Raw genomic sequence first — 25,503 nt, 5'->3', positions numbered from 1 at the left:
TCTCTCTCTCTCTCTCTCTCTCTCTCTCTCTCTCTCTCTCTCTCTCTCTCCCCAGGGACAAATGCCCTTCCCCTCCCCCATGTTCCCTTCCTCTCTCCCTTGTTCTCTATCTCCTGTCTCTGTCTCTTATTCCCTGTCCTCACTCCCTCTGGGGCAATCACATATCCTGTGTGGTGAGAACTTGGTTTTGGAATGTTTTGTGCCAATTCCGGTTCTTTCAGGGATGAGTCTTTCAAGGGCATCTGTCCTTGCCTAGATTTTATAATCTAGTATTGAAACAGTGATATTACAAACAATTTGTTAATGTTTCCTTCCCTCACTTTTCTAGGTATCTCCAAAGTTCTTCCAAACGTGATTATTTCTCTGGACATGTGTTCTTTCAAGTTAGAAAACCTCCTAGAAGTTTCTGCTATGCCTCCTGAAGAGTGGGCTGAAATTGATGAGAAAATCAATGAAATGAAGTTTCAGTTGGACACACTGTTAAACATTATTGGTACCGTTCCACAGTACCTGGACATGGATTCTGGCGCGTAAGTTCCCAGGCTCTTCTTTTTGGGGTGGATGTGTCTAAAGCTCTAATCTAATAATTCAATAGTCTCAGTGTATTTATAGATTTTAAAACCTTATTTTTTATTTTTCTAAAAAAGAAGCTTTGTATGTTATGGTGCAATAAGATTTCTGTTACTGCCATTGACTTTAAGACAATCCTAAAGCCATTTTTGACAATTCTGAATCCTCTCAGCCTCTGTGCCATAGTGCTTCCCCTCCTCCCCTGGGAACCAAGGACCCAACAGCTACACTCGCACGTACTCAGTTCCTGAACAATTACCCATATACGTATGTTTTGGTTTGGTCCCCTGGGAAACGGGGTCAAAGTGACCTCTTACCTCATCTGATCTGGCAACAGCTTTCCAGTCAATTATTGGTAATAGCCTTTTTAAATGAGCCAATCAGAATAGTCAAAGAACAACCCCCCTTGCTTCTGTGGCCCCTTTAAAAGTAAACTGTACCCGCTATTCGAGGTCTCTCGGCTTCCCAAATGCTAAGGGACCCTGTCATGACAGAATTAATAAAATCCTCATGCTTTTGCATCGGCTGTGGTGTGTGAGATGGTCTCTGGGAGTGACTCCTTCTCGATGTTTGGACGCTAGAGTCCAACACCATGAAATACAGGTGGCTGGGCTCTTTCTTCAGAAAAGAGACTTATTTTTACTTACGGTTTCACAATTGAAAGTCTAAATAGCATGGTGCTGGCTCTGTCAAGGGCTCATGACAAATGACATCATGGCGGGAATGCAGGTAGGAGGGAGGGAATCACATGGCAAGTCAGAGGGATCTAGTTCATTCTTTTCCAACAATTCCTTCTTGTAGGAACTACCCAGAATCTCATGGAGTACCCCGATGACCTAATTACCACTTAGTAGGCCATACCCTTAAAAGTTTCATGACCACACAAAAAGCTTAGCTTTCCAAAACGTGAACCCCTGGAAGAAAAAAAAAACACAGTCAAACTATATAAGCCACCTAGCCTATACCTCTTCCCCCTCCTGTGGCCCTAATCCACCACTAATATGCTTTCTCTCTCTCTGCTTTTCCCATTATAAACAGTTCACATGAAAGGAAGGCTGTCTGCAAAATAATCACTGTTAAATGTAGGCCCATATCAAAATACACTTTAGGAGGAGGCATTAATAGTATTGTGTGGCATTGATTAGCATTAGTTACATTTGGGAAGGAAAAAAGAAAGAAAGAAAAGGAACTCCCCTCAGGGTAAGACCAGTAGCTAATATTGGAGAGAGAGAGAAAAAAGGGAGAGAAAGGAGACTTGGAGGGGCTGAGGAGGGCCATGAGGCCATGTTGGATGAGAATTGGTTGACTAGAGAGATAAGGCAATACAATGAGGTAAGGATATTCCCAGCTCTAGGAAGTCTGAGAAACAGGGATACCACAGACTGGGCAGCTGGTGTTCTCTGGGAGAGGGCAATAAAAAAGAATACTAAAGGGTGGCTTCTTAATCAGTCTTCTGCTGCTGTGAAGAGACCGACCCCAACAACTCTTATAAAAGGAAGCATTTAATTGGGGGCTGGCTTGCCATTTCAGAGGTTTAGTCCATTGTCAGTTTGGTGTGGAGTCTGGCGGCCGGCGTGGTGCTGGAGCATTTGAGAGCTACTTGTAGATCTGCAGGCGGGGATAAAAACATCAGGCTTGTCATGGGCCTTTGAAACCTCAGCTCCCACCTCCAGTGACACACTTCCTCCAACAAGGCCACACCTCCTAATCCTTTCACTCTCTGGTGACTAAGAGTTCAGATAAATGAGCCTGTGGGACCCATTCTTATGCAAACCGCAAACCACAAACCACGTGGGGGCGGGCTGGAGGGGCCCAGCTCAAGAACAGTGGAAGGTAGAGTTGGCTAGCTTTACTGATACTGGGTATAACTAAAGGGGACAACTGTGACGGAGCGGAGAGAGTTGGGTGGGAGTAGACACTATAAAGGCAGTCTGGCCTATTGGAGGTCTGCTGGGCACACATTCCTGTCTGAGCCTTCCTTCCCAGGCCCCTGGAAGCCTGCCATACCTCTGAACACTTCTCACCTGAGCTCTTCCTTCAGGAGATAAGATTATTGTGAAGTCTGGTCAGTGAGTGGCTTCTCAGATGTCCTGAAGGACACCTCTGGGATGTCCTTCAGGACCTGTTGCAAGTACCCTGTGTGACCATTCTGTCCTCAGACACCTGTGTTGAAGTTGCCCTGCAGGATCGACTCTGGCCAAGTTCCCACCTTGCCGATTACCAACTCAAAGAAAGACCTTTCTTTACCTAGTAGTGTCTGTTGCGTTTCCAGAGAGGGCAGTTCACAGAGGGTCCCAGGCTTCTTCAGGTGTCCTGTGTGCAATCTCTCTCTGAAGTCTCTCTCCTCTGTTCTCCAGAGTACCCATGGCTGGCAGTGCTTGCAGAGTTTCTGAGCTGATATTGAGCCATCTCTCCCTCCTCTGGGTTAGCACTGCTCACTGACAGCCAGTCCCTCCAGGACAGATTCTCGTATTTCTCTCCTGCTTTGTAAAGTTCTCGACTTCATCTTGCTGTTAAATCTTGTAATGCGCAGACATGGGCTACTCCATCTAGTAACGACCACATACCTTTTTCCGGTGTGCTTCCTGCACGGTCTGACAATCCCCGACCTGCATAGCTGAATCTCAAAGTCTCCACTATTCTTTTAGAAATGATTTGATTTTAACTTTATATGTATGGGTGTTTTGCCCTCATGTGTGTCTGTGTACCTGGTACCTACAGAGGTCAGAAAAGTGGATCAGCCCCCAGGAACTGGAGTTGCAGATGGTTGTGAGCCATCATGTGGGTTCTGGGACTTGAACCTGGGTCCCCTGAGAGAGCAGCAAGTAACAGTGGAGCCATCTCTCCAGCCCCAGGTTCTATTGTCTTTTAATAGACAATATTACTGTATGGAGAACTAGCTTTTGATACAGTGATCACTCAGGGACACATTCAAACTACATCTGAGCTACAGCCATATCCCAATTCTTTGTTTCCAAGTCAACACTGTGTCCCTCCTCTCATTTTTGAATGCGGTCATTGAACCTCACCTCAGCTTTTCTTGGCAATTCTAGATAAATACTTATTGTGTTGGTTAATTTTCTGTCAGGTGACTTAAACTGGAGTCTTTTTGGAAGAGGGACCCTCAATTGAGAAAATGCCTCCATAAGATTGGCCTGTAGCAAGTCTGCATAATGCATTTTCTTGATTAATGGTTGACATGGCCCAAGGAAACAAGCCAGTGGCCTCTGCTTCAGTTTCTGCCTCCAGAGCTGAAATAAACTTTTCTCCCCAAGTTGCTTTTGGTCATGATGTTTTATTACAGCAATAGAAAGCTTTAACTTTTCAAAGAACTTCCTTTCATTTTAATTGATTTTCTCCAAAGTCTTTCTGTGCTCTAGGGTATTGATTTTTATTACAATTATGATTTCCTTCATCCTGCTTTTTATTTTATTATTTTTAGTGCTTTACCACTTCCTCCATCCATAGTGTGGCACACATTGACCACGCATTCTGTCTGTCACTTAGGGAACCCTCTCAGCCCTTCCCATGGTCTTAAGGTGAACTGTTAGGTCATGGAATTGAGACCCTTGTTTAATATTTGAAGCTATCAACCCCCATCTAAGGATGTCTGAGTTACACTATGGTCTCCTTACTTGCATTAACCTCAAAGTACCTGATGATTAATCTTAAATTAATATTTGCTGACCCATTAGTCATTTAAATTTCACATGTTTGAGTTTCCCAGTCCCTTCCATTTGTTGACTGTAACTTCATTCAGTTACATGACTTTGGCTTTTTTTGTTTGTTTGTTTGTTTTTTCGAGACAGGGTTTCTCTGTGGTTTTGGAGCCTGTCCTGGAACTAGCTCTTGTAGACCAGGCTGGTCTCTAATTCACAGAGATCCGCCTGCCTCTGCCTCCCGAGTGCTGGGACTTTGGCTTTTGAATAAATTGAGGTTTGCTTTGTGAAGCAGTGTCTTCATCCTGGAGACTTCTGGCATTTTCACTTTGATGTCTCTGTTAACCAATCTCTGTGATTATTCTGCTTGGAAATTGATGAACTTTCTGTTAATTATTATTTTTCCATAAACTTATGTCGTTTTCAGCGTTGTTTTTTGAAATTTTTTTCTTTCTTATCATTTCTGGAAGTTTTCAATAGTTTAGTTTTTCAAAGTTAACTTATTGCTTTCATTGGGGAGTAGGCTGTGCTGACTCTGCACCGTCATGCCAGAAGCCAATCGCTGAGAGGATTTTTAAAGTTAATTAGCATTCCACAAGAAGGTCCTCCTAGCGCAGGAGTGAACAGCATGTGTGTTTACAGTGGAGACAGAATTTTGCAAGTAGACTGTACAGTGTCCCAAGGGCATCATGCTAGTTGACATCTGTCTAGTAGTTAGGATGGCTGTCTCAACCTAACCAACCTATCAGGAGCTCAAGGCTTTGAGTCACTTTTGCCTAAGTTCTTAAATCTTCTCAATATCCACACTTACCATGTCCCTCTTTCATCTTACTGACGGTGACTTGTGTATTCGACTCACGTTTCTTGTGTTTATTTTGCCTGTTTTTTTTTCCCTACAGGACATTCCAAGGACATATATTTGACATGATTCACCAATGGCTTTTGAAGATAAACAATGAAATCACCAATGGTAACATTGAACTTCTTCGACATGTATGTATTTGTATGACTTTGCAGGGTTCGATTGTGCTTTGGTTGGGGGATTTTCTTTAAGGAAAAACAGGGCCCCTCTGAAGTAGACAGTTGGAAGTGCAAACTGGAAGCTTATATAATAATTATTCAAATTATTCAATGGAGAATTTAAAAAATTATCCTAGTGGGCATCACATGGTAGGACTCAATATTTGTCTTGTGACACAAGGAAGAACATTCTAGCACTGTTAGAATCTCATGACATTGCTATAGCAACCCTCGTCAAAAAGTGCTCCATTTACTGTTATGAGTTTAGATCCATGGAGTCATGTATTTATTTCCTTTGTATTCTAGAATTCACCCTTTGTCATAGGAGCACTTGGAAATGCCCTTATGTGCTCCTTTGTTAACACTGAAATATTATCGTGTAGTTAGTCCACAGAGGAGATGGGAGAGACTGGCAATGCCTTCGGGGGAGTGGGGGAGTTTGTCTTTCTGTCCATCAGCTGTGCTTTCTATTCCGTTTCCCCATCGCCAGTTTTGGCTGTTGTCCCTTTGCCCCTGTGTTCCATTTGCTCTGTGCTATTTGCCTGTCTGCATCATTTGTCTGTAAACTTTTTCTTTTCTTTTATCTTCTTCCTTCCTTCTTTCCTTCCTTCCTTCCTTCCTTCCTTCCTTCCTTCCTTCCTTCCTTCCTTCTTTTTTTCCTTCTTTCTTACCCATGTATGTGGTGTGTGCCTGTCTGTATGTGTGTATGCATGTTTGCAAGTATCTATATGAGCATGTGTGCAGAGGTCACAGGTTGATGGTCGATGTCTTCCTTAGTCTCTATTTGCTGAGGAGCACTCTCTCACAGAACTAGGGCCTCAAGGATTTGGTCACTAACTCAGCTAGTCTAACTAGCCAGCTTGCCCTGGGGATCCTGTTTCTTCTGAGCACTGGGGCACAAGCAGGTCTCTGTGCCTACCCAGGTTCTACCAGGATTTTGAACTCTGGTCTTCAGACTTGTGCAGCAAGTGCTTTATTCTGTAATTCTCTTAGCAAGAAAAATTGAAGAAAAAGTTATTTCTAACTTGTTACTAATTTGCACATCTGAACTATTAAAATGCTTTCTGTTATAAAACATATACAAAAGTCAAAAGAGATTTTTTAAAAACTCAATATTTTAAAATAATTTTGAAATGGTTCAAAACACTGATGAAATCAGGGGTTTCTCCAGCCCTGCTTCTTAAGCGTTTGTAACTGCAGGTGGAGTTCACCATAAAGCCTCTGGGGGTTGCTTCAGAGCTTAGCTTACTTTGATGCCTTTTGGCAGACACCACAGCTCACAGACACAGATCTGAAGTGATGCTCATCATTAGCTGTATTTGATACATGATGGCGCTCATTTCTGAGTCTGTGGACTATGCAGTGGGTTCCTTTCCACCTGCCACCATGTCCATTTGTTCTTCATGCAAACAGTAGCCAGAGTAGCCTTTCTGCAGTTTATGAACGCTTCTCAGTTCGTTGAATCATTTTCTATTTGTAAGACTCTATAACAGATTAGAAAGTCATGTTCAGGCTGTTGTGTAAAGAAGTAACTCAGAGGGGTGTGGTAGTCCCAGCACTTGGAAAGCTCAGACAGGAAGATGATCATCATCAGTTCAAAACCAACCTGTGCTATGCAGTAGGTTCCAGGAAAGCCTGGGCTACAAAGTAAGACCTTGTCTTCATACACACACACACACACACACACACACACGTGCACACACACACGTTCCAGGAAAGCCTGGGCTACAAAGTAAGACCTTGTCTTGACACACACACAGACACAGAGACACACACATTCCAGGAAAGCCTGGGCTACAAAGTAAGACCTTCTCTTAATACACACACGTAACACATAAATGTAAATAAGTAAGGCTGATCTATTGCTCTATGATCCTTTCCACCAACCAATTCACACTGAGATGGAGCTGCAAACAACTGTGGATTAAAAAAATAACTTCTCTTTAGCATATTTCATTTACTTGCTATTACACTACACTACACACACACACACACACACACACACACACACACACACACACACACACACACAATTTTGTTTTTCCGTGCTGGGAACTAAACCGAGACCTTGCATGTGCACCAAGCTCTCACTTATATTCTGAAGGGGCAAATTAAGTATCCTTTTAAAAATGAGGTCATTAACTATTATTATTTTTGAATTGGGGTCTTGTTACATAGCACAGGCTGGCCTTTAGTTCTTTGTGTAGCCCAGGCTTGCCTCTAGCTCCTGATCCTACTTCTATAGTCTTCAGACTGTTACCATTTCAGGCCTGTCCCACCCCATCCTGCTTCCTTCCTTCTCTCCCTTCCTCATTCCCTCCCTCCCTTCCTTTTACTTTTAAACATCAGCTAAGTCCCCAAGTAGCTGCTTGCCCTTGAAGAGACGAGTGTACCTGGAACAAGTTGGTTCTGTAGTTGGATTTTTTTTCACTTTGGGGGTCTGCCACCCAGTTCCCAAATAAATGCAGAGGCTTATTCTTATTTATGAATGCCAAGCCTTAGCTGGGCTTGTTTCTAACCATATTTTCTAACTTAAATTATCTGGTTTCTCATTAACTACGTTTTGCCTCTACACTTTTTACCTTTCTTCATTTATTTTTCTTCCCTTCATACTCCATGGCTGGTAGTGTGGCTGGGTGACTGGCCCCTGGCATCTCCCTCTCCTTCTCCTTTCCTCCCTCCCCTTTCCTCTTTCAGAGTCTAGATTTCAACTCCTATTTATTTTCTCTGCCTGCCAACCCTGTCTATCGCTCTCCTGTCCTGCTATTGGCCATTCAACTCTTTATTACACCAATCAGGTGTCTTAGACAGGCAAAGTAACACAGCATCACTGAGTTAAGTAAATGCAATGCACTTTACATCATTAAACAAATAGTCCACAGGATACGCAAATGTAACACATCTTAAACTAATATTCCACAACATGATTCATAAAAGAGAAACACTCTTCAGTGATCTCTGCCTTTAGAGCTCTGAATCAGTATTGCAGCCAATCTGTTTCAGTATAACAATGGTAATATTCATTTTCTATTTGTTAAAAATCATGGAAATAAATGATAATCTTTTGATTTTCTGTCTTAATTTTAAATTCACTATGGTTACTTGCATGACCTTGATTCTGCCATTTAATGTCTATCATATAACTTGGAAATGAAGATAATAGTATCTATTTGTTGATTTCCAAGGAAGATTCAAGGATAGATTGATGTTTTAGGTAAGCAAAAATGAATTATTTCCATGGCAGTATAACCCAGGCGATTGGCATGTGACAGAACTGTTAGAAATGGTGGGAGCAGATGGAATGGGTAAGAGAGGGAGCATTCTCTTGACTCTTCCTCAGGCAAGATCAGCCCTTGTCCTGATGCATTGTGTGTGAAATACACATTAACCAACACTGCTTTAGGTCATTCACAACCTTTTCCCTCTTATTGAGAGGAAGGCATCATGTTTTATGTACTTACTTTTTTTTTTTGAGACAAGGTTTCTCAGTGTATCTCTGGCTGTCCTGGAACTCACTCTCTACACCAGGCTGACCTCAAACTCACAGGAATCTGCTTGCCTCTGCTTCTATAAGTGATGTATTTGCTTTTTATCCATTCAACAAGCATGGAGTACCTACTTACTCCCTGCTAAAGACTTTAAGGTATTAAGGGATAAACACAATGGTTTATGCCTGAAAGACATCCAGGTCAACTGAGAAGATAGAAGTATAAGTGAATAATAGTAGAGATATTTAGAAAGTACTATAGCATCTTGGGAAAGGGGACAACCTAAAGTCAGTGGAAACTAAAATCTTAGGAGCTGGGGAGATGGCTCAATGGCAAAGAGAGCTTGCATCTTTTGCAGAGGATCAGAGTTGAATTCCCAGCACCTATATTGGTCAGCTCATAATGGCCTAAAACTCCAAATGGGGGGGGGGCATGTCCAAAGATGGCTTCTGGCCTCCAAGGGAACCTCACACCTTTGTGCACATGCATGTATATACACACATGCACACACACACACACACACACACACACACACACACACACACAAATAAAAATAAAATAAATCTTTAAAAAAGAAAGTAGAGTCCAGATAGATGCTATGTAAGCCCAGAGAAAACTGGGAACTTGGTAAACAGAGCAAGAAGCAGGTATCTGAGGAGTATATTGCCTTGGCTGTGCACCTTAGAAAGTTCCTTGTTTCCTATTTTTGAGACTCAGCCTCCACCAGGACTATGTGATACAGAGGTTCTGAGACTTTGTTCACAATGCACTTTGTGTAAACGGAGAATCTGCTTTGTTTTCCTGGCTGCCCAGATCCAAATAATCACAAAGAAACTATATTAATTACAACACTACTTGGCTTATTAGCTCAGGCTTCTTATTAACTAATTCTTACATCTTAAATTAAACCATTTCTATTAATCTGTGTGTCAGCACGAGGTTGTGGCTTACTGGTAAGCATCTGGTGTCTGTCTCCTTTGGAGGCTACATAGTATCTCTCTGACTCTGCCTATTCTCTCTCTACATCTCTAGCAGCCTGGCTTTATTCTGCCCTAACATAGGCCAAAGCAGCTTTATTCATTAACCGATAAAAGCAATACATACAGAAGGACATCCCACATCATCTCCCCTTTCTGTCTAAATAAAAGGAAGGTTTTACAAAACAAGTATCAAACAAGAATTACAGTTACAATATTTCTTTGTGAGTCTAAAGTTTCATGTCTAATTTATCTTTTATAACAACTAAGGAAAACTATGACTATCAGTCTTCAACTCTTCAAAGACTCCAGAAGGATATAATAGTACCTAAGTAAACGGGAGGTGCATTGTGAGCAACGTCCAAAACTCTGGAATTGACAGAGACATTTTGCTGCTTAGACATTCACCCAAAGTTCTTCTGTAATATTAGAGCATCCATATTTGGCCTACAGGCCCATAGTGTCCAGCAGACTTTTCCATGAAACAGGAAATTTGAAGTTTTTTTTTCCTGTTTCTTTCTTCTGTGTCCTGCAGAATGTCTTGCAGTTTCTTCTGTGAAGCAGGAACTATGAAGGAATCCCATCTTTTGGAAAGATCAGCAGTCACTTTTCTGTGGGTCCTGTGTGTCCAGTTCATATAGCATACCATAAAGTAGTCCAGGCAAGAACAGTTTCTTGACCAAATGGCTAGCCTTGTCACATTGAAGGCAAATTCCATAAGGAGTTTATTCAATGCCTGTCAACCTCTCTGAAGTAATTGGTGCTTCCAGAAGCAGACATGTCTCACTGTCAAGAAAAGTCAAAGTTCTTAAAACATTTTAAGTCCCATATATTGTAGATCTCTGAAGTGTTGAAGATTATCTACCTAACTGAAATATATCTTTGTATATTTAGAAAACGTAACTAACATCATTACAAGTTTGATTATTACAGATGACTATCTATTAATCTGAATTTCTTAACTATACATTACATTTTAAATGAGCTGCACAAACACAATACCTTAAATAAGAGCAGAAATACATATACAAAATGTAACAAAATCAACCTTAAATTTATATCAATAGGCGAAGAACCATACCAATGCAAAATATTCATCTCTATATCATACCCCCCTTTAAATGAAAACAAACATTTATAGTTAATCATTTTGGGAATTTTGTCATATTTTTTTCTCCAAACTATTTCCTGCTGTTTGTTGGGAAAAATTATTTTTAGGGTTCACAGAGACCTTTTGGGGGAACTTGTTACATCAAACCACCTTAGCCTGGAAGGAATCCACAGGTTCCCATCCTCTGTGGAAACAAAAGCAGAATCTCTTTTCCAAAACAATATATCCTTAGACTCAAATTTTGAAGTCAAGATACCTTTAAAATGTGTATGTTGGTTTAGCTTAGCAGCCTGTACAATGAAATGTCTCTCTGTACTTAGCTCATTCATAGTCAAAAAATTTCAAAGAAAATACAATTATATATATATAAAATTCAGACTCTGTGTATATTCCATCTTTATGTGCCTTATTTTTAACTCTATTACTTTTTAATATTTAATTATCTTACCCCTTTAATCTATGGCTTTCTGTACTCTTTCTTCTCTTTCATAAGCCTATGTACATTTATACAACACTGTGACCCATCTAGAGGTCTTTTCCATCTGAATCTGTCTTTATTGCATATCTGTAATCATTTTTTGACCAGGAGCACTTTTTAAAAAAAATGTTAAATAGGCATGGCTAGGACCAACTCTGGGTCCTGCCTTTTGGCTCTACCCTGTCCACCATGTTAGAGGTATGTTCATTTCTGCAAGGCATTCTTACAGCACCAGCTCCAGATCCAGAGATGCAGCAGGTCTATATCACTATTAAGCAACTAGTAGCATGCAGCTCACAAGCCCCATTTAAGAGCAGGGCCTCCTGAAAGAGCCAGAATTTGTGCTCCATCATGAACCATGAAGCTGTTTCTTAAAGAAGTCATACAGTTTTTGCTGCTAATGTTGAGTCAGGAAGCCTTCTCTTAAAGCAGCCATGCCTCTGTTCACTATCAGCAAACAGAGTCTATCTGAAAAATATGACTACCAAGAAACTGCAATTGACTCCCATTTTTGTGGTTCTAGAAGCCCTCTTTTTTCTTTTTCTTTCTTTTTTTTTGTTTCTTTGGTTGTTGTTGTTGGTTTTTTTGTTTTGTTTTGTTTTGTTTTGTTTTGTTTTTCTTTTGAGACAGGGTTTCTCTGTGTAGCTTTAGTACCTGTCCTGAAACTAGCTCTTGTAGGCCAGGCTGGCCTCAAACTCACAGAGATCTATCTGCCTCTGCCTCCTGCATGCTGGGATTAAAGGCATGTGCCACCACTATCTGGCTCTGTCTCTCTCTCTTTTTTCTTAAGCTTTTTTAGGTCTTATGTGGATTCATTCCCCAGGTGGTGGGGCCTTGTAAGTGGAGACTGCTCATTTGTTTCTCAGCTGCCCAGACCCAAATAATCACTCAGAAACTCTATTAATTACAACACTGCTTGGCCTATTAGCTCAGGATTCTTATTAACTAACTGTTACATCTTAAATTAACCCATTTCTATTAATCTGTGTTTAGGCACAAGGCTGTGGCTTTCTGGTAAGGATCTGGTGTCTGTCTCCTTTGGCAGCTACATGGCATCTCTCTGACTCTGCCTACTCTCTCTCTTTATCTCTTTTAGCCCAGCTATATTCTGCCTTGTCATAGGCCACACCAGCTTTATTCATAACCAATAAAAGCAACACACGTACAAGGACATCACACATCATCTTTGCAACTCAGTATTGCCAAATTTGGAAGCCAAAAGAAACACCTGACAATTAAGAATACTAAGCAGGTAGATTTACACACTTTTTTAAACACTTGCTGTCCTAACAAGTAATATTTTAGAAAAATAATATGCATATTTTGTAAGCAAAATACCTTTCATTTTAAAAGATTCATTCTATCTGGGTGGTAGTAGTGCATGCCTTTAATCCCAGCACTTGGAAAGCAGAGGCAGGTTAATGTCTGTGAGTTCAAGGTCATCCTGTTCTATATAGAGAGTTCCAGGATGACCAGGGCTACATAGTGAAACCCTGTCTCAACCCTCACAAAAGGTTTATTTTGTTTTATATCCTGTCTGTCTCTCTGTCTCTCTCTATCTCTCTGCACAGGTTTGTGGGTGCTGGTAGAGTCCAGCAGCATTGGATTCTCTAAACTAGAGTCATAGGAGATTGTCAGTCACCTGACATGGGTGCTAGGAACTGAATTTAGATTCTTTGTGTGAACAGCACATACTCTTAACTGTTGTGCCATCTTCCCTGTCCCCTTTGTTTTTGTTTGGTTAAAATGATTCCCTAACATGATGCATGTGCTTGACCCAGAGGGGGCATCACTGCTGGGGGCTCTGCGATCTCCACAGCTAACAAAGTAAAGATCTGCAGGAAGCAAGAGGATAGTCGGGTTCAATAAAGCTAAGTAGCCAGTATTGGTTCAAACCTCAGGAGTCTAATCCTGACTGATTTATTTTAGGCATATTTCAACACAGCACAAGCTGATGAAAACTTTTCTGGTGATAATTAACTTGGTCCTGTGTACCAATAAAATATACATAAATCTCTTTAAAGAACAAAGTAAGCTAAATAAAAGTTGAATGTGACTATCAAAACTCTTTGTAAAGTGTTGTGGCACCCTCCATAAAGATAGGTTCTATAGATGAACTGAAATAAACAAGCTTATGATGAGGGTCTGGGGAAGGGTCCAGTGTGGTATCTGGTCACACAAATAGTGCAAAGATTATCAGCCTAGAATGCATGTCTGTTCCCAGCTTTCTGGGTGGATAGCAGGTCTTGAATTCCTCCCATTTCAGGAACAGTCCTGTGTACTAACAGTCTAGGTTCCCCTAGTGCTTATGTGTGAGCACAAGGACCTCTGACTTTCCACACAACCATGAACAACAAATTTTGAAAAGAAACAATGTCATCAAAAAGCACTCGGGAGGCAGAGGCAGGCGGATCTCTGTGAGTTCGAGACCAGCCTGGTCTACAGAGAGAGTTCCAGGACAGGCTCCAAAGCCACAGAGAAACCCTGTTTCGAAAAACAAAAAACAAAACAAAACAAAAAAAAGTGATATATGTGTCTGATGAGGAAAATGGGCTGCCAAGTTCATGCTACATATAGCAGATATCCCAACCACTATTTCATCCATTATACATCCTGTGGGTTGCTGAGTTCATGCTACATATAGCAGACATCCTGAGCATTAGTCCCATCCATTAAAGATCCTGTGGGGATCCTTGTGAGGTTTTTGTAGCGCACTAGAGTGCTTTGGGCACTTTGGCAACTTGAACTTTAGTGACAACATCCTTGGCCAAGCAGAAGAAGCAAAAACCAATTTAACACAAGATGTTGTCCGAGGTTTTTCTGTCCTGCCCAGTTCCTGCAATCCTTAGGTCCCAAAGAAATCACACAGAAGTCTATATTAGATATAAACTGGCCCACTAGCTCAGGCTTCTTATTATTCTTACAACTTATATTAGCCCATTATACTTGTCTTTGTTAGCCATGTGGCTTGGTACCTTTCTCAGTGAGGAAGTCACATCTTGCTTGTTCTGTGGCTGGATCAGGACAGCTGACCAAGCTTGCGTCTTCCTAGAATTCTCCTGTTCTCATTCCCCTCCTCTACTTCCTGTCTGGTTGTCCCACCTATACTACCTGAGTGGTTACTGACCAATCAGCATTTTATTAAAATACAATTGACAGGCTACAGACCATTGTCCCACACCACTTCCTCTTTTTTTTTCTTTTTTTTAAAAAAACAACTCTGAATCTAATATCCTTTGTTTGGCTTTTCTCCTGACCATTAGCCATAACAACTTGTAACCAACATTCTAAACAAAGGAAAATATCCATAGTCCATTTTTGGGAAATGTGGGCATAGTTTTCTAGGCTACTTCCTACTGGTTGGGGCACTGATAATCTTATGGGGACCTAAAAAAAATTAGAATTATGATTAAGTCTTGACCGGAGTATCCTGTGAGGCTTGATAATCTCAGGAAGCATCTTGAATCTGTTCTGGATGTAGAACTCAGACATCTGGGCCATCTGTTCCTACTGGAGATTTCTCAGGTCTTCCTTGCTCAAACTTGATTTTTTTTAACTCAGAATAAATCCATAGCTTCTCATTTTCTGTGGAAACACAAGCAAAACCTCTTCTCCAAATTAACATATCTTTTTTTTAAGATTTATTTATTTATTATGTATATAGTATTCTGTTTGTCTGTATGCTTGCTGACCAGAAGATCTCGTTACAGATGGCTGTGAGCCACCATGTGGTTGCTGGGTATTGAACTCAGGACCTCTGGAAGAGCAGTCAGTGCTCTTAACCTCTGAGCCATCTCTCCAGCCCCCAGTAACATATCTTTTGACTTCAATTTTGAAGTCAAGGTATTCTTAAAATACCTATCTTGGATTAATTAAGCAGCATTTATAAGCAATATATTTTAACAGCTGTTGCTCCTTCCTCAGCATTTAAACATTTCAAAGACAGCATAACATACAGTATCCAGACTTTCTGTGTATTTTTTATATTTACGTGGCTTTATTTTAACCTCTATTTCTTTTATTTTTACTTTTACTTTTTTACTTTTTGACTTTGTGTATCTTTGGCTGTCCTGGAACTCCCTCTATAGACCAGGCTGTCCTTGAACCCACAGAGATTCACTTACCTCTGCCTCCCAAGTGCTGGGATTAAAGGTGTATGCCACCATACCTTGAATTCACAGAGGTTTGTCTACCTCTGCCTCCCAAGTGTTGGGATTAAAGGTGTATGCCACCACACCCAACTACTCTCTTGTTTTCTTTTTTCTTTTAAGGACTTTATCCTTTTTTTTTTTTTTAAAAAAGCCTATATATATATATATATATATATATATATATTTTAAACATACTGTAAACCATTTAGAGGTTTTCTTTGTCTTTGAATCTATCTTTACTATATCTCTCTCTTTTTCTGACCACATGAGTCTTTAATTTGCTAAGCAATACAGAGAGGATTAAAACCATGGCTTTGAAGGCTGGATCCAGCCCAATCCTTAGCTTTCTGAGATTCCAGCTTCATGGCAGAGGTACCGGCTGGAGCCATGTTTATTGCACAACTCTATGGTGTTTCAGGTTCCCTGCCAGCAAACAAGCTGCAGCAATGTACTTATAAACCACACTCAAATGCTCTGTAGCTGAACCTTTTGCCTGAAAGAGTCAGAGTTTGCACTGGCAGGACAGCCCAGAAAGCAGGCATTTTAAAATGGCACAGCTTTTTTGTGCTACAGCTGAAAACCGAAAAACGTGTAGTCAGCTTTTCATCAAAATCATTTAAGTGTTTTGTGGCAGAACCTCTTAAAAGAGCTACAAGGCTTTGCAGCTAAAGCTGAGTCAGAAAGCATCTCTTAAATGGGACACATTTGCCTCTAACAAACAAAGCCCACTTAAAAAATGCTGCTATTAAGAAGCCGCGTTTAACTCTATTCTTTTCTGTCTAAAATTACTTCCCAAACTTTCTCAGGCTTTATGTGGATGCAGTTGCCCCATGTTGGGTGACATTTGTTGTCTGAGCTTTTTGTTTTGTTTTGTTTTTGTTTTTTGTTTTTTTGTTTTTCCCCTGTCTTTCCCAGTTCCTGCAATCATTAGGTCTCAAAGAAATCACACAGAGGTCTACATTAGTTATAAACTGATTGGCCCACTAGCTCAGGCTTCTTATTATTCTTACAACTTATATTAGCCCATTATACTTGTCTTTGTTAGCCATGTGGCTTGCTACCTTTTTTTGGCGAGGTAGTCACATCTTGCCTGTTCTGTGGCTGGATCAGGACAGCTGACCAAGCTTGCCTCTTCCCAGAATTCTCCTGTTCTCATTTCCCTCCTCTACTTCCTGTCTGGTTGTCCCACCTATACTACCTGCCTGGCTACTGATTATTAAAATACAATTGAGAGGCTACAGACCATTGTCCCACAGCAACAAGATAGTGAAAAAATAAGATTACAGTAGCTAAGTAATTATGATTTGATGAAAATTGGACATAGGTAAGACCATTCTTTATTTTTGTCTTCTTTTCATGTGTATGTGAGTGTATATGTGTGTTTCATGCATATGTGTGTGCAGGTGAATGTGAGTATATGTGTGAAGTCCTGAGATTGATGCCAAATATCTTCCTCAGTGACTCTTCTACCTTATTCATTGAGGCAAGGTCTCTCAACAAAATTTAGAGCAGATCTGTATGGCTAGTCTTGCTAGCCCACTTGCTCTGGGGAATCCCCTGTCTCTGTTTTCCAGATATGGGGTTACAGGCTTGGAGGCATGCCCATCCAGCATTTATTTGAAGTGCTGTAAAGGCTAAGTCATCTTCCCTAGCCCTTCTTGTTTATTAACTTTAATGTTTAAATTAAATGTGATGTAGCTTTTGTGTTTTAAAATGGCTATTTGGATTGTAATCATTTTAACAGATGGATGAATTGCATATAGCTATGATCCAGTGGATGGTAAATTTGCTGACCGTAATGCTTCCTGACTTTTCTGACCAAGACACTCTCCCAAAGCTGGAGGAAGAGGATCTAGAGACCAAAGAGGAATGTGAAGTAGGAGTCGCAGAATTGGAGTTAAATGCAATTTCACTGGCCAAGCGTTTGGCACGCTACTCCGCCTATTTATACAGGTGACACCTGCTGTTTTCTGCATTGCTGTCTACTTGAAGGTTAATGCATGGCAGGTAAACAAACAGTGCAGGAACAAGAGGTGGATGTTAAGGCCTTGAAGGAAATACTAGACTGAGGCAGGAGGGTTGTGAGTCAAGGCTAGGCTGGCTATGTAATGAAATCCTGTCTCAGAAAAAGAAGGAAATCCTAGTTCAGGTTTCCATCTTGCTTCAACACTGTGCCCAGTGGCAGTGAAGGATTCTTTTGGAAACAGTACTGGAAAAGGGAGGATAGGAAGTGTGCTATGCAGACCCAAGTGTCAGTTTTTAAAAGGGACTGGCTTACATGCATAAATAAGATATATCTTTCACCTTATGTCCTGGGAAACATTTAAGACGCTTGTAGCCTTGGGGCTTGGAAGATGGCTTAGTGGACAAAGTGCTTGCCATGTAAGCATGAGAACCTGGGGCCTATCACCAGCACCCACATAAAAGACAAGCATTATCTGTCCATAGTGCTGGGCCTGGGAGAAGCGGAGATAGACAGATTCCCGAAACCTGCTGGCCAGTCTAGTCTAGCAAAACAGTAAGCTCCAAGTTTAGCAAGACTCTCTCTTCCTCTCTGTTCCCCCTCTTTCCCTCCCCCTTCACACACACACACACACACACACACACACACACACACACACACACACACACCATATAGAGAAAGCAGAACAAAACAAGATATTTCCAATTCCATGAAAAATTGAATACATAACTTTTGTGTTTCACTAAATACTAATCAATTATCTTTTATAAAACTGAAAAGCAAAAACAAACAAAAAAGCAAAAACCTGAGCTGGGTGTGATAGCTCACGCCTTTAATGCCAGTACTTAGGAGGCAGAGCCAGGCAGATCTTTGGTCTAATAGTGAGCTCTGGGACAGTTAGGGCTGTTGGACCCTGAAGTCCAATCACCAAGGAGGAGTTGTCCCAAGAGACCACTCTCACATCACAGTTTAAGTAAGTGCATGAGGATTTTTATTTACTGCTACGACAGGGCCCTTCAGCCTTGAGAGGAGAAGGACCCTGAATAGCTGTAACAGGCTATTTTTATAGAAATAGAAGGGGAAATAAAGGGGGTCCAGGAACCTGGGGATTATTTTTCAACTATTATGATTGGCTTATTCAAAGGGCTACTGAACTGAGCCAGGGTGGGAGAGCGGTTGCCAGATCAGGCAGGGTAAGGGGAAACATCTGTGGGTCATTGTGACCCTATTTCAGGGACTGAGTCAACACATCAGAAACTGAGTCAACATTTAAGGGTTATCTTGCCCCAATTCCAATAACTGAGTTCTATCTGGAGAACATCCACAAGGACACAGGAAGATGGAATACCCCAACATACCAGTACATGCATGTGTAGTTGTTAGGTTTCCAGGGGAGGGGGAGCACTAAGTCTGAGAGGCCTCAGGAATGGCCTTAGAGTTGTTCAGGGCTACATGGAGAGACCTTGTCTCACAAAATCAAAGACCAAACCATTCAACCAAACAACAACAACAACAAACCAAAGACAATAACAACAAAATGTGGATTTAGTGGTGCACACCTTTAATCCCAGCATTTAGGACACAGAAGCAGGAGAATCAAGAGTCCAAGGCCAGCCTAACTATATAGTTAAGTCTAAGATTAGTTTGGGCTACCTGAGATACCGTTTCAAAAATAAAAAGATTTAGAAGATTCAAATCAAGTAAAGATGGGACATGAAAATCATAACTTGTGGATTAAATTGAGAGCTGCCTGTATTTACTTGTAGTTTTGGAAGTAACTCATACAATTGGAGCACTGTCAAATTGAATCTGTTCTTTATTTCAATTCAAGTCACAAATGTTCAAAGGTGAGGCATGAAGGGCAGGAAGGTGATACAGGGGAGAAATTTAGCAAGGACAAATTATTGTCCTGGTGAAGCAGTACTGTATTACTACATGAAGCTATCATGGTTGGCGGTGTCAGGATTGTAAGCACTGAAAAGACCAGTGATGAGTCAGCCATGCTGGGAATGTTCCTCAGTATCTCATTACTGTAATGGAATACCTGAGATAATTAATTTATAAAGAGGAAGTTTTTATCTTGGTCTACAGTTTGAAATGCCTCAGTCCGTGACTTCTTGGCCCCAATGCTTTGGGCCTGAGGCCAGGCAGCACATCATTGTCACTGCAGGAGTCCATGAGAGAACAGCTTCCTCATCTCATAGCAAGGAAGCAAAAGGGGAAAAGAAAGGGCTAACACAGTCCACTCCAGGGCACACTTCCAATGGACCCACCTCCTGCAGCTTTACTTCCTCCCCATAGTGCCATCTTGGAAGGAGGAGACCAAGTCCAAATGATTGGACTGAGCTTACATGAGCTCACTCTCTCTGCTTATCTCCATCTCTGTCTCTCTCCAGTTGCTGCATAGGCATGGTGAGAGCGATGGTTCTGACTAGAGCTGCTCACTTACAGAAGAATCCTGCTAAGGACCTTCAGGAGCTGGATAAGATGAGGGTAAGGGTTTTTATCTTGCTCCTTTTAGAAAAAGATTTATTTATCATATATATAGTGTTCTTCATGCATGCATGTCTGCATGCCAGAAGAGGGCGCCAGGGTCATCATGTAGTTGCTGGGAATTGAACTCAGGACCAAGAATGTGATCTTCAAAGACGGAAACCCCACTTCTCCAACCACGTCCCACCTCCTGTTAGTCCATTCTTCAAAAATTCTCAATGGACTAACCTATCCATGAAGTTGGTACCCTCTTGTATACCTCTCAATAGGAATACCAGGTGTGGGCCAAACAGTCAACTTAGGAGCCGTTTAAGGGGATGTGTCCTACCCAAACAACACAAGTATTTTACTGTATGGATATAATATATATAGTATCTATTATCTCTTGATGGACACCTGAATTATTTCCAACTTTTGATTATTATAGGTAAAACTTCAATGTACTGTCTTTGAACAGACATTGGCTTTCTTCTCTTGGAATAGGATTTGTATGTTTCTAAGGTGACCAAGTCATTTTATACTACTGCCATTTGTTTCACATCCTCACTGACAGTTGATATAGTCCATGTTTTACTTATGTATTTTATATATATGGGTGTTTTATCTGCATGTACATATACATACCAGAAGAGGGCATTGGATCCTATGGGACTACAGTTACAGATGGTGTATGATATGCATGTCTGTATATGTGTTCTCATGTGTGTGGACACATGTGTTTGTATGTGTAGAGTCCAGAAGTGGACATCTGGTGTCTTTCTTGAGCACTCTTCCACTTACTAAGACAGATTCTTTCATTGAACCTAGACCTCACTGATTCAATAAATACTTGATTGATACCAATATATACACAATACTTAAAAAACTTTGGTATACGGGGATGGAGAGGTGGCTCAGAGGTTAAGGTCGCTGGTTGCTCTTCCAGAGGTCCTAAGTTCGATTCCCAGCAACCACATGGTGGCTCACAACCACTTGTAATGAGATATGGTGCCCTCTTCTGGCATACAGACAGAATACTGTGTATATGATAATTAAATCTTTAAAAAAATAAAATAAAAATAAAAAAAGTTTGGTGTAGAACTAAAATCCATCAATGTGTTTGCTATTTCAATTTGTTGTGTGACTGGCTTTTCCTAAAGAGACACAACACAAACATGCCTACTAACTCCAGGTAGGGAGCCCATGGCAGACCAAAGTAACGATTGTACCAGTGTCTAATGTGGTGAATCAGTGAGTTACATTGGGATTACTTATAGGAATACAAATGAGAGGTTACTTACAGGAAAAAAAAACACTCAGAGACAGCTGTATCACCAAAGTCCACTCCAGCATGGGTGACAGCACATAAGCTGGGAACCTGGGGCACACTGTACAACTCACAGACAGGTCAACAGGTCGGAGAGTGTCCCTTCCAGGTGTGTCAGCTGATGGGAGCCTTTCTCAGGCAGCTCGTTTGGTCTCTGCTACTGGGTTTTATAGTAACCCTCAACAGTCTTTACTACTTGTATCCTCTTGGGGAAGGAGGGAGGCCTAGTGAATCTCGTCAGTTTCAGGGACTTCCTGAAGCTATTTTGAGTTGTTTATTTCAAATGTTAAGAGGGCTTCCCTGCAAGATGGATCATTTCAATCTCAGAAGTAACTCTCACCCAACACTACTGTTATTAGCAAACAATGATGTTGATATTATCAATTGCATACAACTTACTAGGACAGATCATTTAAATGTTAGTAAACCCAGGAATCCTTCTGCATCTGGTTTTATAGGACCTTACCATACCTTATCCTATTCCAACCCAAATCACAAACCCTGAGTGAGAGATAATGTGATGGAGGCCTATGTTTGTAGTAAGACCCTCTGTGCAAGTCTTTGAATTAACTGAAGAAAAAGGAACTGCAGTTAGAGGAATTGTGCTTCGCAGGTCAGTGGGAGTCAAGGAGTGAGCTAGTATTTTCTCCCCACAGTAATTACGCTGTGTCTCTTCCCAGAGGGAATGCTACGACTGGATCAGCACCTGTTCGCACCTCCTGTCTGACATCAAAGGCAGGAGAATACGATTACTGACATATGAGGAAGCAGAGCAGCTGCTTGGGGAAGAGGTATTTACCACATGATGGCATTAGTTCGTTGGTAAGGAAAGGGGTGGAACAGTCATTAGTAAGGTCATACTCAGGTTCTTCCTGCATCTCAGAGGGTAAGCTGCAGCATCTTTCTGCAATTGCTGTTCTGCATCCTCAGTGTAGGCTCCACCAGAAGAGCAATTGCTTGTGGTCGGGAGCATCAGCAGCTCTTCTCCCTTCTAAGGAAGAGACTCCTCTATGTAGACAGCATTTAAAATACATTTAAGATTTGTTTTTATGTCACCCTCTGCTCCGTGTGTGTGTGTGTGTGTGTGCGTGTGCGCGCGCCTATGGAGCCTGGACGAGGGCTTTGGATCTGCTGGAACTGGAGTTGTATACAGGTGTGCGCTGCCTGGTATGGATGCTGAAAACTGAACCTGGTTCTCTGCATGAGCAGTAAGCCCTCTTAGCTGTTGAGCCATTTTTTTTTTTGTTTTGCTTTTATTTTCGTTTTTAAAAGACAGGGTCTGTCTATATAGCTCTTGCTGTCCTTAAAGTCAGTATGTGGTCCAGCCTGGCCTGAAAGTCACAGGTCTGCCAGTCTTGTGCACTGTCATGCCCAGCTTGAATCTATGTCTTAAGGGAAGATGACTTTCAGATGGGAATTCTTAAATCTTCCTCGGACCATCTGCTTCTATGCTCACCCTCCTTGCAGCCACCAGGGTTACGTCTTCTTCTGAGTGTTTAGTCTATGGAATATCCTCTCTCCTTTGTATCTTCAACATCTTCCCAGCAGTTCCATCTGCCAATCTGAAAATATTTTATAAATGCGGCCATTCCTTCCATATTATAAAGCATATCCTTTGATTCTTGCCTCATTTCTTTCTCTCCTTCAATCATAATCACTTTTTGTAATGGTGCTGATCTCAGCCAGGACCTAACGAATGCTGTGCAACCTGTGAGCCGCATCCTGGCCCACGGTGGGTTCTGTTAAAATTCTAAATCTACTGTGAGTCACTGGGGGCTTTATTGCATGCTCTAGAACCTTCAGTCCCCATTTAACCCGGTTTCCCTTTAGCAATTGTCTCGTAACTGTTCATTCCTTTGATGAACTTTCCTTACAAGATAGACGTTCCTGGGTTTTATCCTGTGTTAGTTTCGACTTCTGCCTGTATGTGATGCGTTGAGACTCTGGCCTTAGGATGTGCTCACTCCCCTTTCTACATGGTATTGTATTCATCCAGTTTCTTGTGTGTGTTTGAGATGGGCTCACTTGTAGCACAGATTGGTTTGAACTGTTTGAGATAGGTTGGCCTTTGCCTTGAACTTGTGACAATCTTCCTTCATTGGCTCCTAAGTGCTGAGATTACAGGTGTGAGCCATCAGACCTGGCTAATCCTGTGGTTTTTAACTACCCCCTACTCACCAATGATCCCAGATCAATGCAAATGATTATTTAATGGCAGTCTCATAGTCTTCCAGTCTCTGACTAAAGAGCATTTACCTCCAATTAGTTCTGAAGAAGCTTCTGTTGCTATGACAGCCATACCTCACAAGTATGATATGATAGCATACATATTAATGTCCCTGGGTCTGAGAAGGAAGGAGACATTTCTATTTAAACATTTGTAGGACTTTAAGCATTACCTTGAAAAATGCATCTTCAACAAAACCTTCCCTGTGTTGCCCACATCTTGTTCAAAATTATTTAAAGTCTATTTCTGGATTTTCTATTATTTTTCTTTGATCTATCTATTCATGAATTATTACCACAAAATTCTACTTTCTAAGATTTATTTCATTTCCAAAATTGTGTGTGTGTGTGTGTGTGTGTGTGTGTGTGTGTGTATGTGTATGTGTGTGTGAGTGTGAGTGCGAGTGCAGGAGCCAGTGGAGTCTAAAAGAGGCGTTGGTTCCCTGGAGCTGGGGTTACGGGCAGTTGTGAGCATGGGTGATGCAAACCGATCCCGGTTCTCAGAGAGAGCAATAGTGTTTCGTCTGAAGATCTCCTGAGTAAACTGGGAGCATGGGGGCCTTGGGAGGGTTGAAGTGGGGAGGGGAGAGGCAGGGAGGGGAGCAGGGGAAAATGTAGAGCTCAATAAATATTGATAAGAAAAGAAAAGAAATAGCGTTTGGTGTTAACTTCTGAGTCATCTCTCCAGCCCTACACCACAGTGTTCTATTACAGATGTTTTAGTATCCAATAGGACAAAGCCTTCCTCACTTATTTTTTCAGCATTTCTCTATAATCTAGTTCTAGAAAAAATGATATTTAAAAAACTAGGATAGTGTTAAATTTATATATTAACTCAGAAAGGCAACTTTATAATGTTGAATTGTCCTTTCCAAGAACATGGGGTATAATGTGTACTTTTATGCTTGTAATTGTTAATAATTTTCTCATCTTGCATATAAGTTTATATCTGAATGTTTTATTTTGCTATTTTATATATTATAAACTTTTTATTTTAGTCTTATATATGGTGTGAATTTACTAAATTATATCAGCTTTTCATCAGTTGGTCCTTTTTGTTATCTATATATTAATAATGTTATCTACAAAAATAGTTTTATATTTTTCTATCAATTTTGATAATTTCTAAAGGCATTTTAATGGTTAAATTGTGTTGAATTCTTCTTATTCAATGTTAAATAATAGAGATAGCTAGCAGCCTTTTTTTGAAGATGAGTTTTTTTTTGTGTGTATACATGTGTTATGTACATGTGTATATGTATATATGTGTGTATAGTCATGCAGGAAGCTTTGGAAGCCACAGGAGGGCAATGGAGCCTCTGGAGCTGGAGTTGCAGGTAACAGTGAGCTGCCTGATCGGGTCCTGGGAATTGAATTTGAGTCCTCTAGAACAGCAGCAAGTGTTCTAAACCCCCGAGCTTTCTCTCCAGCCCTGTTATTCTTGTTTCTGATTTTAGCAGGAATGCTTTTAATGATTTGCCATTAAAAACTATGTTGGAGGGTGGGTCTGGTGGTACTTGCTTTTAATACCAGGACTCAGGAGCCAAGTGAATCTAAGTTCTACAGTGAGTCCTGAGCCAGTCAGAACTGTATTGTGAGACACTGTCTCAAAAAAAAAAAAAAACAAAACAACAAACAAAAGTTAGAAACACACACACACACACACACACACACACACACACAGGAAAATGAAAACACCAGTAAAAATTAAAAGCAGTAGACTGACCCACCATTTAATATCTTTATTGTTCCCTCAGAAAGTTCAGCCCTTCTGTATGGAGATATTTTTTCTTCTGCTTTAACCTTTAAAATTCTTTTTTAAAGAAAAAAAACTGAGGATCTATCTACTGGTGGCAAATCAAGTTTTTGCTTATCTGAAATATCTTTTTTTTGTTTTTTTAATTGTGTTTGTGAATTTCTTTTTTTTAAAATTTATTTATTTATTAAGGATTTCTGCCTCCTCCCCGCCACCACCTCCCATTTCCCTCCCCCTCCCCCGATCAAGTCCCTCTCCCTCATCAGCTTGAAGAGCAATCAGGGTTCCCTGACCTGTGGGAAGTC

General features: G+C 40.9%; 1 protein-coding gene across 1 annotated transcript in view; it reads left to right on the top strand.

The window, feature by feature from the left end:
* The window catches only part of Axdnd1 (axonemal dynein light chain domain containing 1), an 85,054-nt gene that overhangs the window by 40,169 nt on the left and 19,382 nt on the right, over window positions 1-25,503 (top strand). The window contains exons 16-20 of the mRNA XM_005363907.2: window positions 329-530; window positions 5,129-5,222; window positions 17,199-17,407; window positions 19,814-19,910; window positions 21,897-22,007. Of these exons, the coding sequence (XP_005363964.1) occupies window positions 329-530; window positions 5,129-5,222; window positions 17,199-17,407; window positions 19,814-19,910; window positions 21,897-22,007 (713 nt within the window). The remainder of the gene's footprint in view (window positions 1-328; window positions 531-5,128; window positions 5,223-17,198; window positions 17,408-19,813; window positions 19,911-21,896; window positions 22,008-25,503) is intronic.

Source organism: Microtus ochrogaster (genome assembly GCF_000317375.1).
Source record: "Microtus ochrogaster isolate Prairie Vole_2 chromosome 6 unlocalized genomic scaffold, MicOch1.0 chr6_random_2, whole genome shotgun sequence".
NCBI classification, from domain to species: Eukaryota; Metazoa; Chordata; class Mammalia; order Rodentia; family Cricetidae; genus Microtus; species Microtus ochrogaster.
Note: the sequence above shows the minus strand (reverse complement) of the source record. Positions and strands in the feature narration are given on the sequence as shown.